A 13,707-nucleotide genomic window follows, 5' to 3' on the forward strand; every position below is an offset into this window, starting at 1 on the left:
GTCTTCTGAGCCTCGATCGTTAGAATTGTGTGCGTAGGCGTCTCCCCTACCTGGCTGTAAGGTCTGAGGGGAGTGAACAAGACTTGTTTTTCTTAGCATCCCCTGCAACATCTAGTCTTGCACTGAACACAGTAGGCATTTGAAAAGCATTCACTGAACGGATTTGGTGCCCATTTCTCCCCATCCCAGTCCGGCCTCTTCATTTTAGAGTCGCGTCTCCTGCTTTAAGGTTCTCAGTAGGGGAGACTTCCCTGGTGGTCTAGTGGTTAAGACTCCGAGCTCCCAATGCAGGGGGCCCAGGTTCGATCCCGGGTCAGGGAACTAGATCCCACATGCCACAACTAACTAAAGATCCCGCGTGCCTCAACTAAGACCTGGCACAGCCAAATAAATATTTTTTTTTAAAAAAGGTTCTCAGTAGGACCAAGGAGGGGGACCTCCTTCAGTCCCATGAGTTCCCCCCACACCATGGCTGCAGCCCAGCCGAGCTGCAGATTATTTTCTGGACAAAGGGGCCCTTTTGCTTCACCTCCCTGGAATCAGTTATACAAGTATTTTTAATCACCTCTGAAATCGGCCTTTCCCTAGGCTCAGCCACTCAGTCCCCAGCTCAGGTCTGAGTCAGCCCAATCCAGTTCCAGAGTCCCCTTCCTCCCTCTTTCCCTCTCCCAGGGGAGGCAGAGAGACCTCAGCAGAGTGGTGGCTCAGAGGCCCAGCCAGCCCTGAATGGGCTTCACCCAGCAAGGATGAGGCAGCCAGGCCTTCTCACCTTTCCTCACTCCCCGACCATCTACACGAAAGCCTGAGAACCATCCTGAAAAGGGCAACACGAGCTTCACACTGCGGTCTTGGTCTGTCTCCTGGGCTCCAAGGGACAGAGTAAGATATAGACCCTCAGCCAGGGACCTTCAAGGGTGCCATGACCATGTAGAGACCCCTCTCCGAGGCGCCTAAGCAGAGCCACAGAGGAGCCTCCTTCCTGCCGGGTCTGCCGCCACTCAGCAGCCCATGAAGAGAGACGGATGGACCCACTGGCAGCCTTCCCACATCCTCCCCTTCTCCCATCCATCTCCTCCTTCCTCTCCGCCCCCGGTTAGGTCCTGCCGTCTTACTCCTCTGTTCAGGGGGCTCTGGTGTTTAAACCAACCAATAAGAAGAGGGGTCGGAGATGCCTGTACCTGTACGGGGCTGCTTCAGAGCCCAAGTTGGGGGGGGGGGGGTTGAGGGCTTCCAGGAACCCCAGGCTTAGACCTTCACACCGAGGGTGGATATTCGGCTCCCAGTTCCCTGAACATTCTGAAACACGTGAGTCCTCAACCCAAGGGTCCGCTCTGGAAAGCCACTCCGGAATGCGCCCCACCCCCCAGCGGCACGCCCTTCCCCAGCCACAGATAAAGGCCCAGGCAGGGAACCTCCAAGAGCACAAAACCCTATTTCAACATATTCGGGTCCCTGAGCTCTAGGATCAAGAGCGTGGGTTTTTTTCAATGACTGCGTTTTGCTGGATTTGAAACTGTGGGGCTGGGGCTGGAGAGGCGCAACTGCACCTCCGCGGCTGGGAAGGGCGCAGGAAACCCCGTGGGGCGTGAGGGAGGAGCGGGGAAAGAGAAGGGATCTAGAAGCCACGCCGCCAAAGGTAGAGGGCCTACGACTGACCGAAGTTCCGAACTTCCCGCAGGAAGATTGAGCCCTCCCCTCCCTATACCTCTCGCCGGGACCGGGGTCCACACCCACGCTCCCCTGGATGGCGGAACAGAAAGAGCAGGGGGCCAACCTCTCTCCCATTTCCTCAGGTCCCAGAAACCTGCCCTCCCCATCCACGGTAGCGGGCCGCGGAGAGGACGCCGGCCCCCCAGTCACTACTGGCCGCGGAGTCACGCAGAGAGGCTGCGAGGGAGGAGGGGGTAGTCCTTGGAGACCCCGATCGTGGAGTTCTCCCTCGCCGCCAACTCCGAGCCGCAGCGCCGGGCTTCCCACACCCCCAGTCCCCAGCCTGCTCCGCTTTGGAAAGTTTCTGCGAGCGAGCGAAGTAGGAGCGGTGTCCTCCGCCCCCCGGTTCGCCACCCCTGGGCCTCAACCCTCGCCCACTCCCCACCAGCCCGACCCCACTCTTCCCGGCGGCCGAGGGGAGGGCGGAGCGAGCAGGCTGCAGCCCTTACCTGGGACGCGTCGCCGGCCCAGCTCCGGCGCGGCGTCTGGGGCCAAGTCCAGGCGGGGCGCGAGCTGGGGTGGGAGGGACTCGGCGCAGACAGCGGGGCCAGGCCCAACCCTGGTCTGAGGTGGCGGGGCTCAGGCGGGGGATCGGGGCGCAGGGCCTGCCTCTCCCCGGGACTCGGAGCTGGCTGCGCTCCGTCTCTCGCCCTCGCGCTGGCCTCTGCCCGCGCTCGGCTCCTTTCTCGCAGCGAGGGTGGGCCGGCGCCTGCATCACCGTGACATCACCTCCATTGAGGAGCTTATCGGGCGCCCGCGGCGCTCCAGGTACGTGCAATCAGCTTACACAGTGACAAAGCCCGGCCGGCCCTCCCCCCACCCATCCCCGACTCACCTCCAGGCTGCGACTAGACGCACTTTCCGGCAGGGGAGGGAGATCGGAGTTTCTGGCCAGGCCGGCTTGTGGGCTGCTGCTGTTTACTGCCACGCCCCCGCACGCGGGCGCGCGCACACTCACGCGCACTTACTTTCGGGACTCGGTTTTCTCTCCGGAAAGCGGTTTGGGGTGCAGCCCAACACAATTCGCGGGCGGGCTCTCCCTCTCCGCGAGTCCCAGCGCGCGCGCACACAAACACGCGCGGGGGCCACCTTGGTGCGTCTCTCCGGGGCGGACACCTAGTCTTTGTCACCTTCGTCCCGGCTCTCCCGTGAGACACACGCGGGGCACAGTTCGCCGCTCCGGACTAGAGCGAGGCGCACACTCAGATACAAAGTCTGTCTTTGTCGCGCCTTCTGCCCTCCCCGAGCTTGCACACGTGGACACACCACACACCGAGCGTCCACCTCTTGCACGCGCGATCCTTCCCCGGCACCCGGCTCACCAAGTGTGCGTGGGAACAACACCGCGCGCGCCCCTAACGCCGTGGGCCGGGCCCAGAACCACTCGGGACCGTGGGCAGAAGTCGCCCTGGGTCCGACTACCCGGCGCCTGGGTTTCCTGCGATCGCCGGGACACGGTCCACCTTAGCGCGCGCTCCCCTCCCCGTGTCCCCGTTCCCTGTTCGGACCTGTCCTAATTAGCCTTCACGGTTCAGTTCCCCGAAGTACAGTGTTTAACCCGGCCCCCGCGGTCTCTGCGCTCCGTGACACATCGGCCTGGCCACCGAGTCCCGCCCCTGCCGCCGCCCGGGGACTTTTGCACGAGTTCGAGTTCCCCCCTCCCCGTACCCCAACCTCATTCCCTATCCCGGGGTGCGTCGGCGGGTTGCCCCCCTTTCCTCCCCGGTCCCAGGAATCAGCAGAAGGGGAACTGCAGAAATGGGGAAGCGAATCCAACCTAGGATCACCCCGGCCCAGTAAACAAGAGATTTTCCCGCTGCCTTCCCCCAGGGCTGCGGGCTCCGCGGGAGGTGGGCTACGCAGCGGGGCCTAGTTGGCAAGCGCCGGAGGCCCGGAGTGGCCGCGGCGCACGGAGAAGGGAGTGCTTGTTGCGCCTGGCCGGGGCCCAGGGGACGCGGAGGCAGGGCCGGGCGCCGGGTCTCCGGGGTGCTGGTTCTCGTGACGCCGAGTTGCCTGGGGGATCGCCAGAGGCGCGCGGTCGGAGTCAGTCGGTGGCCGGGCGGGCGGCTGGGCGTGTTGGTTCTGCCCGGAGCGCCCGGGAGGAGGGCGGGAATCGTGGGGGGAGGCGGCTGGTCTCGGGCTGGGGGTAGCAAGGTGGGGGAGGACGCAGGCAGAGGGGAGGGGACCTCCCGGGCTGTTTGTTTGCGTGCTTCCATCTATGACAACCAGAAGTCAAACTCCCTGAATCACCCGGAGCTGCCGGAGCGATAAACCCCACGCTGGCTCCTCCCCTCGCACACCAGTTTTCGGACTCCTGGAGGGAATGTTTGCTTAGCAGCCTGGGCTGGCGGTGAGGCCCTGCTTTTCTAGAACCCTATATCTCTTCCTGCGCCTGGCCCTCTCTGGCTGGCCTGGAAAACGTGAGGACTGAATTGTTTCAATTCTTTTCAATGTTGAGAGGAAGAGCGCATTGCTGTGCCTTTGGTCTCCTTCCCCTAATAACTCCACCTCCTGCATCTCAGGGACGACCCCGCGCACACACACACCGGACGTGAGCACGTGCAGACCTGTGTAAGGGCCAGGCAGTGGGGGGCCCACCCTGAAAGGGGGAGCAGCAGGTCAGACCTTCCCGAAACAGATCAGTCACTCTAACCTCTGACTAGTTTTCATCAGCTGGGCAACCAACGCTGAAACAAGTTTGCTGGGAGGGGTCCCTCATTAGCATATGTTTAAAGCCAGATCTAGGAGCCTGGGAAAGGGGTGGGGAAAGTGGTGGGGAGACCAGGATACAAGTGACCTCAGGGAGACACAGGGGAATTCGGGATCTGTCTCGATCGTGGAGAACTCCTTCACCTTCCAGAGACTTCTCCCATGAGGCAAGTCTCACCCCTCCCTCCGGGCCCAGGCAGGGGCCAGGTTGGGGTATCCGGTGCCTGGCCACCCACTGGCGGTGGTCTGGAAACAGGCCTGGACACCTCAGTGAATGAGCTCTGCCCCCAGCCAGCCCTGTGCCCTGAGGGCAGTGGAAATGTAGGGCCGTTTTCTGAGAACGGTTTGCTCTCCCCCTTTCCGCCCCATCTCACTCTGGAACATCTCACTCTGGAACAGGATACGCCTTCAAGACAAAGGAAGGCCCTCGGGGCAGACGACCTGGGGCTTCTGAGGCTCCAGGATCCCTGGTGCCCTTGGCTTTAATCCCCCAGGGCCTGTCAATAGCAGGAACACTGGAGGGTGGAGATCCTGAGAGACTCACCCCCAGCCCTGGGAGCTGGACAGCTGTGGGTCTCGATGGACACGGCCAGTGGCCGGGAGAGAAGTTTGGTGGGAGGCGCCATTGCGTCAAAGACTCCAACCGCAGACTCATCTGCGCCCCCAGGTACCCTTCGCCCAATGTAATAATACATCGGCACGTAAGCCTTTATGAACTCCCATCTTCCCCGAAAGGTAACACTTTGAGAAGCGGTCCCATAGGTACACTGCCTTCCCACTGTTCAGATAGATCTTGGATCAATGGATTGTGTGGACGGCGTCTGTACCCCTCCTTCCCAGCACGGTGTGTGAGTTCCTGTTGGCCGCCGGCTGATCGAAACTACCTTTATGCATTGGAACAATTCCTTCTTGAGCCGCATGAGTCTAAGCTAGTGACAAGGCCCAGGGTGGGGTGCAACTTTGCCACTTGCCGGTCGTATGGCCTGGACAAGTCACTTCACTGCTCTGAGCCCCACTTTCCTCTACTATAAAGAGGTCAGGATAGCACCACCCCCAATCCTTGCAACGAAGCCATGTCTACAATGGGCCTCGCACAAGCTTGACACTCAGATGCTCAGTGATCAACCTCTCCTTTCCTGGTCCATCCCCTCTGAGCCTTAGTCCCCTGACAGTTAAAAAGGCCTATCAGTGGGAATTCCCTGGTGGTCCAGAGGTTAGGACTCCACACTGCCACCGTCAGGGGCGCGGGTTCAATCCCTGGTCAGGGAACTAAGGTCCCGCAAGCCATGCATTGCGGCCAAAAAAAAAAAAAAATTCTAGCAGTGTTTAATCCAAACTCTTGTAGCAGCCTCGCCGTGCCATGCTCTGGGCTTCTCCTGTGCTATTCCTTTCCTCCCCCAACCCCCTTTCCCTGTCTGACCAAAGGTTTTTAAAACCTGCCCAGCCTCAAAGCTCAGCTCCAATGTCCCTTTCTCTGCCATGCTTTCCTCGCCTTCCCCAGAATGAACCGTGGCGAGCTGCCCTGTTTACCCACAGCCTAGTATGCATTTGTTTATTTATCATTTATCTCGGTGTATCTTAGCCTTCTCAGTTCTTGTCCTCTCAATAGCAGGGACACGTCTCACTCGTTTTGTTGTTCCCGGTATCTGGCACCGAACCTGACACTCGGAAGATCCATTTATTCTATGGTTTGAACCCTAGCAGCAAGAGTTGAGACATGGCCCCTGGAGGGCAGCCCCCTGCTGACCTTCCCCATCACCCTGGGGTGGACCACTGCAAACACCATGCAAACAGGGCCGTACCTGCCTTGCCCACTGGCCACAGGCCTTCCTGGGAAGCAGGCAAGCCCAGTACCTGCTGGAGACACCACCTCCCCTGGGCCGGCAACGCCCTGCATTAGAATGCAGGGTAGGGGCCTTGGCAACCCAACTTGGGGCACTGGAGGAGCAGCTGAGCTGGCCCCGGGGGTGCTCGAGGTCAGTTCTGCTCCCTAGAGGGGCTTCCCTATTGCCTGGGTAGCAGGGGTCCTGGATTGCCGGTTCAGTGTGCAGAATCTCTTTCAGGAGCCATTTCCTCCTCCGGGGACTGGGAGGCCGGCTCTCCCTCCCTAGAGGGTTGAGTGCCCCTGGTCTTGCCGCCTGGCCCCCTGGCCCCCGTGGAGCAGACGTAGTCCCTCGCTGAGCTGAGGGCGAGGCTCTTGGCCCCCTGACAGGTAGGTGCCTGGAATCTTGCACTCGGCAGCTGGGTGTCCCCAAACCAGCTGGTAAACAGATTTTGCGTTTGACCTCTCCTTGCTCCCAGGCTCCGCATTAACTGGTTCCTGCCCAGGCTGCGGTGTCTGGCTAAGTTTCCTCTTCTCTTCAGCTCCTAGAACTGCCGGCTTAGAGCAGCCTGATACCACCTGGCATTTTGAGAGGACCCAGGTACCAAGGTGGCCCCTTAAGAAGCAGGAAGCCAGGGGCCAGGGAGCAGGTGAGATAAACACCCATTCGCCACAACCCGCTGCCCATGGATGACCCCTCTGGGAGGGTACCCGGAAGCGGGCCTAGGGCAGAACCTGCCGGAATGTCACCTGACGCTGAGCCCGTCCATGGTGACCACAAAACCTGCCTCTCCCTCCCCCCCTTCCCTGCCCATGGCTCAGTGGCCACTAACCAGCTCCCTGTTAGAAGGAGAGAGCTGCATTTTCTGAGCTGCCCAGGTCTGGAGAACCTCCGTCAATAGACTGAGTGAATCTAGGAACCAGGGTCCAGGGATTCAGGCCCCTCAACCCGCCCCTTCCAAAAACAGAAAAGAAATGTGTACACAGCAGTGTTTAGTCCCCCTTCCCTTCCTTGAGGAAGAGTCTCCCCTCACACCCCCCCACGCCCCCCTTGTGAGAACATTTCAGGGCAGGCGCACCCTCCCACTGGGGTTACACACACACAACCTAATCACCCTGCCTGCAGTCTTCCTTCCGTTCCCTGACACCTCCAGTCACCTGCAAACCCCCTCTGCTGCGGGACATTCACTGACTTCCCCCTGGCATTCTCTGCTCCTAAGATCGTCACTGGTTCCCACTCCCTCTGAGTAAAAGATCTAACTCCCTTGCCCAGCATTTAAGCCCCCTGCAGCCTGCATTCAACCTGGACTGGCCACCTCCTCTCCCTCCTCTTCCCCACAGGAAATGGCCACTGCAGCCTGAGAGGTCAGCTCTGGGTCTGGCCACCGGACTGACCTTCCTGTGGCTTCACTCACAATGTCCCCCACTCTCAATCCAGGGTGCCCCTTCCCGGCCTCTCTAAACCGTTCCCCTTTTAAAGCCTCTGCTTCTCCCAGAAGCCTTTGCTGGTGACCCCGCCCCATACAACTCCTCCCTCTGCCCTCCCAAAGCTTCCCCTCTAGCATGAATTTGCCAATCTTGTGCTGCTTTGCACAGTTAATTATATTTTATACATAGATATCTGGCCTCTGTAATTCCATGATAGGCTCAGTGAGGAGCAGATTTCATGCCTAGCCTTCCCTGCAGCCCCCAGGATACTGCTCTGTACCTATAATAAAATGGGTGGAATGATGGGCTAAGACCTGAGGGATGCCGTCAGCCTTTTCTAGGGGGAAGGGGTGGGTTCCGGGTCTAGGCTTGGCCTGGCTGCTGTCCTGAGCTCCACACTCAGATCCCCGCCTCCCAGAATCCCAGGCCAAGAAGCTCAGAGACACACAAACACTGGCTGATCAAATAATGCAACAACACCCATGATAGTTTATACCTCTGTGTAGCACTGTCCAACTTTCCGTGTCTTTTATATATATTTGATCTTGACAACCCTAGGAGTTCAATTTCAAACTGAGGTTTGGGCTTCCCTGGTGGCACAGTGGTTGAGAGTCCGCCTGCTGATGCAGGGGACGTGGGTTCGTGCCCCGGTCCGGGAAGATCCCACATGCCGCGGAGCGGCTGGGCCCGTGAGCCATGGCCGCTGAGCCTGCGCGTCCGGAGCCTGTGCTCCGCAGTGGGAGAGGCCACAGCAGCGAGAGGCCCGCGCACCACAAAAAAAAACCCAAAAAACCCAAAAAACTGAGGTTCATAAAGGCTAAGGGACTAGCCCTGGATTAGAACCCACTGGTTTTAACTCTGCTGGACTGGTTTTAACTTCACTGTTCTATGTCCCAAAGCGCTTTCGTATCTCTTATGTAGCTCATTTTCTGCTCTACGAATGTTTGTTTATGTACATGTCTCATGTCTTCAACCAGGGTGTAAGCTCTTTGAGGGAAAGATGTGTACCTGGTCTATCCTTGCCCGTGACAGGGCCTCGATCAGTATTTGCCAGGGGGACTTCCCTGGCGGTCCGCACTTCCATGCAGGGGTCACACTTTCTATCCCCGGTCGGGGAAGATCTCGCATGGCGTGCAGCGCAGCCAAAAAAAAAAAAAAAAAAAAAAAAAATTTGCAAGGGAATAAATAGATGAAGGCTCTGCATGGGCCAGTACAGGAGAAGGACCTTGGAAACAGAGCTGACCAGCTGTCTAGTCTGCAGCCTTCCTTCTCAGCCCCTCTCCCTTCTCCCAACAATCCCATCGCCTTCAGAAGCCAGCCTCACGACAGCGCTGCACTGGGCAGCTGCCTGGCCTGTGGCTGGGCTCTATGTCTCCCTCTCTGCCCTTTCTCCCTTCTTCAGCCCTGTTCTCCTGGTGGCCGCCAGCCCGCTGTGGTCACGTCCTCTCTCTGCACACCGCAGCCTGCCCACCTTCAGGACGGCTCTGCCCTTCATCAGCCTCGCCAGCCACCAGCCTAGATGACCCAAAGCCTTCAAAAGACACGGTCTCTGCCCCCACCCCTTCGCCTGGGATTTGGGGGCACCCTGAGGGTCCTCTCAAACTCAGCCAGGACCCCAAGGGGACAGGGGGAGAGTCAGGGTGCCACAGGAGAGCCAGAACTGCCTGCACTCACCAGACATGGCGCCTCCAGCAGGGCAGTGCCAGCCAGCTGGCATCTGGGTGGAGTTCGGTCCCAGCTGTTCCGGCCGCTGCTTGAGGCTCGACTCCAGCTCCATTGCCGGAAGCCCAGCTGCTGCGGTGCAGCCCGAGGCTGCTGGGAACTGAGCTGCGCTATTCTGGGACTGTGATGGAGCTCCGGGACGCCTGGCAGCAGCTGAAATTTCAGCCCCTTTGGTAGACGTGCTGTTTGCTTTCCCTCCGATGATAAGGCAGAGTTCAAATCATCATACAAAGTTCAGAACCACTGATGGTGCATCTGAGTGTCTTAATAGCAGTTGTGGTTTTGCTAAAGTGGGGACTGGCCATAAACAATCTATACTTCAGCCCTCGGCTACAACAGCCTTCATTCTTGCTGTCACTCACACCACACAACCTGTAGTCATTTTCCTTTAGTTTTATAGTTTGTCCTCATACCCACTCTGCCACATTAACCCATCCACTGGCATTCTGGTGCAGTCCCTCAAATTTAAATCCAATGATGGATTTCCTCTGAGAGCCTTCTCCCTCCCTCCCTCCCTCCCTCCCTCCCTCCCTCCCTCCCTTCCTCCCTCCCTTCCTTCCTTCCTTCTTAAATTGAGATGGGAAGATCTGATTCTGCAGTACAAACAATCAAGTATGAAGACTGAGTTTGGGTGACAAAAGACTAGGGTCATAATCAAACCCAATTTACAACAAAGTTAAGCCCCCGTGATTAACCTGTTTTGGGAGAGCCCTCAGAGAAGCCCCCTGAGATGATGCCTGGTTTTATTATCCTCATGTGGGAACTGGAGGCCAATTTGGGAAGAGAGCCTACCTAAGGTCACAAGTGATGGACGTAAAGCTTAGGCCCGGTGTTTTGATCTCCTGCCATGAAATCATAGACTTTTAGAGCTGGAAAGGGCAACAGAGTTGTCCAAAGAGCACAGAACTTGCTCATCTGTAAAATGAGGTGATAATCCCTGCCCCTCTTCCCCTGTTGATTGCTGCAGAGATTACATACATGAAACCACGGATCTGAGAACCCTTGGCTGGAGGGACCAGTGATTTGGGACCTTCCGGTGCCAGGCTCGTCTTCCTCCGCTGCCAGTCTGTGTAGGGAGAAAGCAACTCACAAAAATGGAAACAAGCTTGTCCTTAGGCTTTCCCAAACGTCAGCGCACAGCTTCAGGGTCCGTTGTTGTGTTTGTTTAAAAAGCAGATTTCTCGGTTCCATTCTGGGCTATGGAATTTGAGTCTCTAGCCAAGAAGAAGCCTAAGTGGCTGTCTGTAAAAATCCCCTCTCCCCACTGCCAAATATGATTAATGATGCACACTGCCCTTGAGAACCAAGGTCAAACCAAGAATCGTTCAAGTCACCTATGAGGAGAGGAAGGTGGAAAAACACAACTGGCGCGGATGGCCCGTGAAGGATTCTGTGTCGTCACAGCCAGGTGGGCAGCTTCCCTGCTTTTTGGGGAATGAGGGCCATTGGAGGATGAGCGTGTTGGGGGAACCACTGGCCGAAGCCACCTGCCCTGACCAGGCAAGATAGTAATCACTTGCATGAGTTATCTTATAACAGGAGGTCCTGGTAAGGAACATGGAACTAACAAGCTACCACCAACTGGAAGGATTTGGGAAAGGTCAAAAGGAGAGAGCAGACGCCAGTGCATATGTCCTACCAACCTCCCAGAATCCTTCTCGCTGTAATTCATCTTGGCCGAGCCATGCGCGAGCCACCAGGAAGGACCCTGCGTCAGAGTGATTGGCCAGAGCCAACCGGGAGACTAACCCCATCACCATAAAACCTGAGACTGCGAGCCACGTGGCAGAGCAGTTCTCCCGGGTTCCCTTACCCCGCTGGCTCTCCACCCGGGCGCCCTTTCCCATTAAAGTCTCTTGCTTTGGGCTTCCCTGGTGGTGCAGTGGTTAAGAATCTGCCTGCCAGTGTAGGGGACATGGGTTTGATCCCTGGTCCGGGAAGATCCCACATGCCACGGAGCAATTAAGCGCGTGCACCGCAACTACGGAGCCTGTGCTGTAGAGCCCGTGAGCCACAACTACTGAGCCCGCATGCCACAACTACTGAGCCTGCATGCCACAACTACTGAAGCCCGCACGCCACAACTACTGAAGCCCGCACGCCTAGAGCCCAGGCTCCGCAGTAAGAGAAGCCACCGCAATGAGAAGCCCGCACACTGCAACAAAGAGTAGCCCCCGCTCGCCGCAACTAAAGAAAGCCCGCTCGCAGCAATGCAGACCCAACACAGCCAAAAATAAATAAATAAAATAAATAAAAATTTATTTTAAAAAATAGATTAAAAAAAAAGTCTCTTGCTTTGTCAGCATGTGTGTCTCCTCGGACAATTCATTTCCAAGTGTTAGACAAGAGCCCACTCTCGGGCCCTGGAAGGGGTCCCCCTTCCTGCAACATAAGGGTGGAGCCAGGGTGGGAAGCACAGAACAGACCCACAAGGGATGCGTTCCAGGAAATGAGAGCCTTGCAGTTTTCTGTTCCTTCGCACATCCACTCTTTGGCCCTCCTGTGTTGAAGGCATGACTAAGGATCAGGAAGTCACTATTAGGCTTCTCTTCCTTTGTCTTTATTAATTTGGCTGCCAAATATTTTCCAGTCTGGTCTGAAATCATCCCAGTTAGGGCATGGTTCCTCGGAGTTCAAGTCTCATCATAACCTAGAGCTTATTATCAAGACTATAGATTTTCTATAGCACAGGGAACTCTGCTCAATATTCTGTAATAACCTAAATGGGAAAAGAATTTGGAAAAGAATAGATACATGTATATGTATAACTGAATCACTTTGCTGTACACCTGAAACTAACACAAGATTGTTAATCAACTATATTCCAATATAAAATAAAAATGAATGGACTTCCCTGGCGGTCCAGTGGTTAAGAATCTGCTTTCCAATGAAGGGGACACAGGTTCAATCCCTGGTCGGGGAACGAAGATCCCACATGCCGCGGGGCAACTAAACCTGCGCTGCAACTACTGAGCCCGCACGTTCTGGAGCCCGTGTGCCGCAACTGAGACCCAAGGCAGCCAAATAAATAAAAATTTAGAAAAGACTATAGATTTTCTGAATCTGCCCCAGATTCTGTATTTTAACAAGTTCTCCAAGCGATGCTTGTGTCTCATAGAATTTGAGAGTCACCGAAATACAAATCTATCTTGAAGACAAGCAGACGCTTCCCAGGAACGCAAAGTGATGAAAAGAACTGGGGCCGAGGAACAGTAGCCGACCGGAGGGTGAGTGGTTGGAGAGCAGCGTGATTAAATGAACACACTCCCGGCAGCGGGGTTTTCATGGAGAGAGAAGTAATGAGAGTGCGTTAGAATGTGGAGTCCTCAGGGGCGCAATGCTGCAGTGAGAGGCATTGGGCAGACCCATAATCTGAAGCCCCCAGACTCTTGTCTGTTGGAAGATGAGGGTCCCGGAGGTGGAAGGGGGACCAGAGCGCAAGAAGAAAGTTGTGTGCCAGCCCTCAAAGACCAGCCCTCAGAAACATTTTTCAGGAGCTGACCCCTTGTAGGTTTCCTCTCCCTGGACGTCAGAGGCAGTTATCTTGAATTATTTTCCGTTGATGTCTGCTCTTGCCCCTTCTCACCCAGACTCCTCTTTGTGGACGTGGTAGAGCTCCAGAGAAAATGCAGGTCAGATGAAGTGAGGGCCTTGGGTGCTGTTATGGGCAAGTAATTTTCCCTCTACTCTTCTAAGTTCTCTGCTGGGAACTCTGTAGCAAAAGATACATTAACAAGAGAAAAACAAACATGTTTATTCACATGTTTACCTCATGTATACATGGGGAATAACCAGGGGAAAAGCGAGTAACTCAAAGAGGTGGCTTAGAATTCAGACTTAGATACCATCTTCAGCTTAAGACAAAAGAGAGGTGTTGGGGACTTCCCTGGTGGTCCAGTGGTTAAGACTCCACGCTGCCAAGGCAGGGGTCATGGGTTCGGTCCCTGATCGGAGAACTAAGATCCCACTTGCCACGTGCCATGGCCAAAAGATAAAGAAAAAAAAAAAAAAAAGGGAGAAAGGAAAAGCATTGTGATAAACAAGAGTGAGTAAGGTTATGAAGATTTCTGTCAACACCTTCCCCACTGATAAGACTGTCAGGATTTAAAGCCACCCTTCTTTTCCTGGCACAGAGTGGGCGGCACCACTACAAATGGAGATTCCCCCTATCAATGTCAATTTCTCTTACCAAAGGGTAATTGCGGCTCTGCTTCTAGAGTTTCTCCTCTGTGTGTTGTTTCTCAAGATAATCCTTGCACCTAAGAGGCATATTTTGGGGCGGCGTATTCTACCACGCTTCAGTGACAGTTTTGGAA

The 13,707-nt window shown here is 56.1% G+C and overlaps 2 protein-coding genes across 6 annotated transcripts in view; one reads left to right on the forward strand and one right to left on the reverse strand.

Annotated features, from left to right (window-relative positions):
* The window catches only part of GPRC5C (G protein-coupled receptor class C group 5 member C), a 16,085-nt gene extending 12,949 nt beyond the window's left edge, over nucleotides 1–3,136 (reverse strand). For 4 of the 5 annotated variants that reach the window (XR_004523705.2, XM_033847058.2, XM_033847055.2 and 1 more), the window contains exon 1: nucleotides 2,160–2,298. The gene's annotated coding sequence lies outside the window, so the exon portion shown is untranslated. Of the gene's footprint in view, nucleotides 1–2,159; nucleotides 2,299–2,545 lie in introns of those variants that run through there. The other variant, XM_033847056.2, reaches the window with a different exon arrangement.
* On the forward strand, nucleotides 1,169–12,185 carry LOC117309748 (uncharacterized). The gene is made up of 4 exons (XM_033848431.2): nucleotides 1,169–1,180; nucleotides 2,034–2,478; nucleotides 6,784–6,891; nucleotides 9,072–12,185. The coding sequence occupies exons 1-4, from the start codon at nucleotides 1,169–1,171 to the stop codon at nucleotides 9,425–9,427; spliced, it is 921 nt and encodes a 306-aa protein (XP_033704322.1). The 3' UTR covers nucleotides 9,428–12,185.
* The last annotated feature ends 1,522 nt before the right edge of the window (nucleotides 12,186–13,707 follow it).

This window comes from Tursiops truncatus, chromosome 20, assembly GCF_011762595.2.
Source record: "Tursiops truncatus isolate mTurTru1 chromosome 20, mTurTru1.mat.Y, whole genome shotgun sequence".
NCBI lineage: Eukaryota > Metazoa > Chordata > Mammalia > Artiodactyla > Delphinidae > Tursiops > Tursiops truncatus.

Bases quoted from the DNA above. Each gene is read 5' to 3' on its own strand.
- LOC117309748 (XM_033848431.2), top strand. The intron at 2,479-6,783 runs GTACGTGCAATC...TCTTCTCTTCAG, and splicing joins GGGCGCCCGCGGCGCTCCAG to CTCCTAGAACTGCCGGCTTA. The intron at 6,892-9,071 runs GTGAGATAAACA...TCCCTTCTTCAG, and splicing joins AGCCAGGGGCCAGGGAGCAG to CCCTGTTCTCCTGGTGGCCG.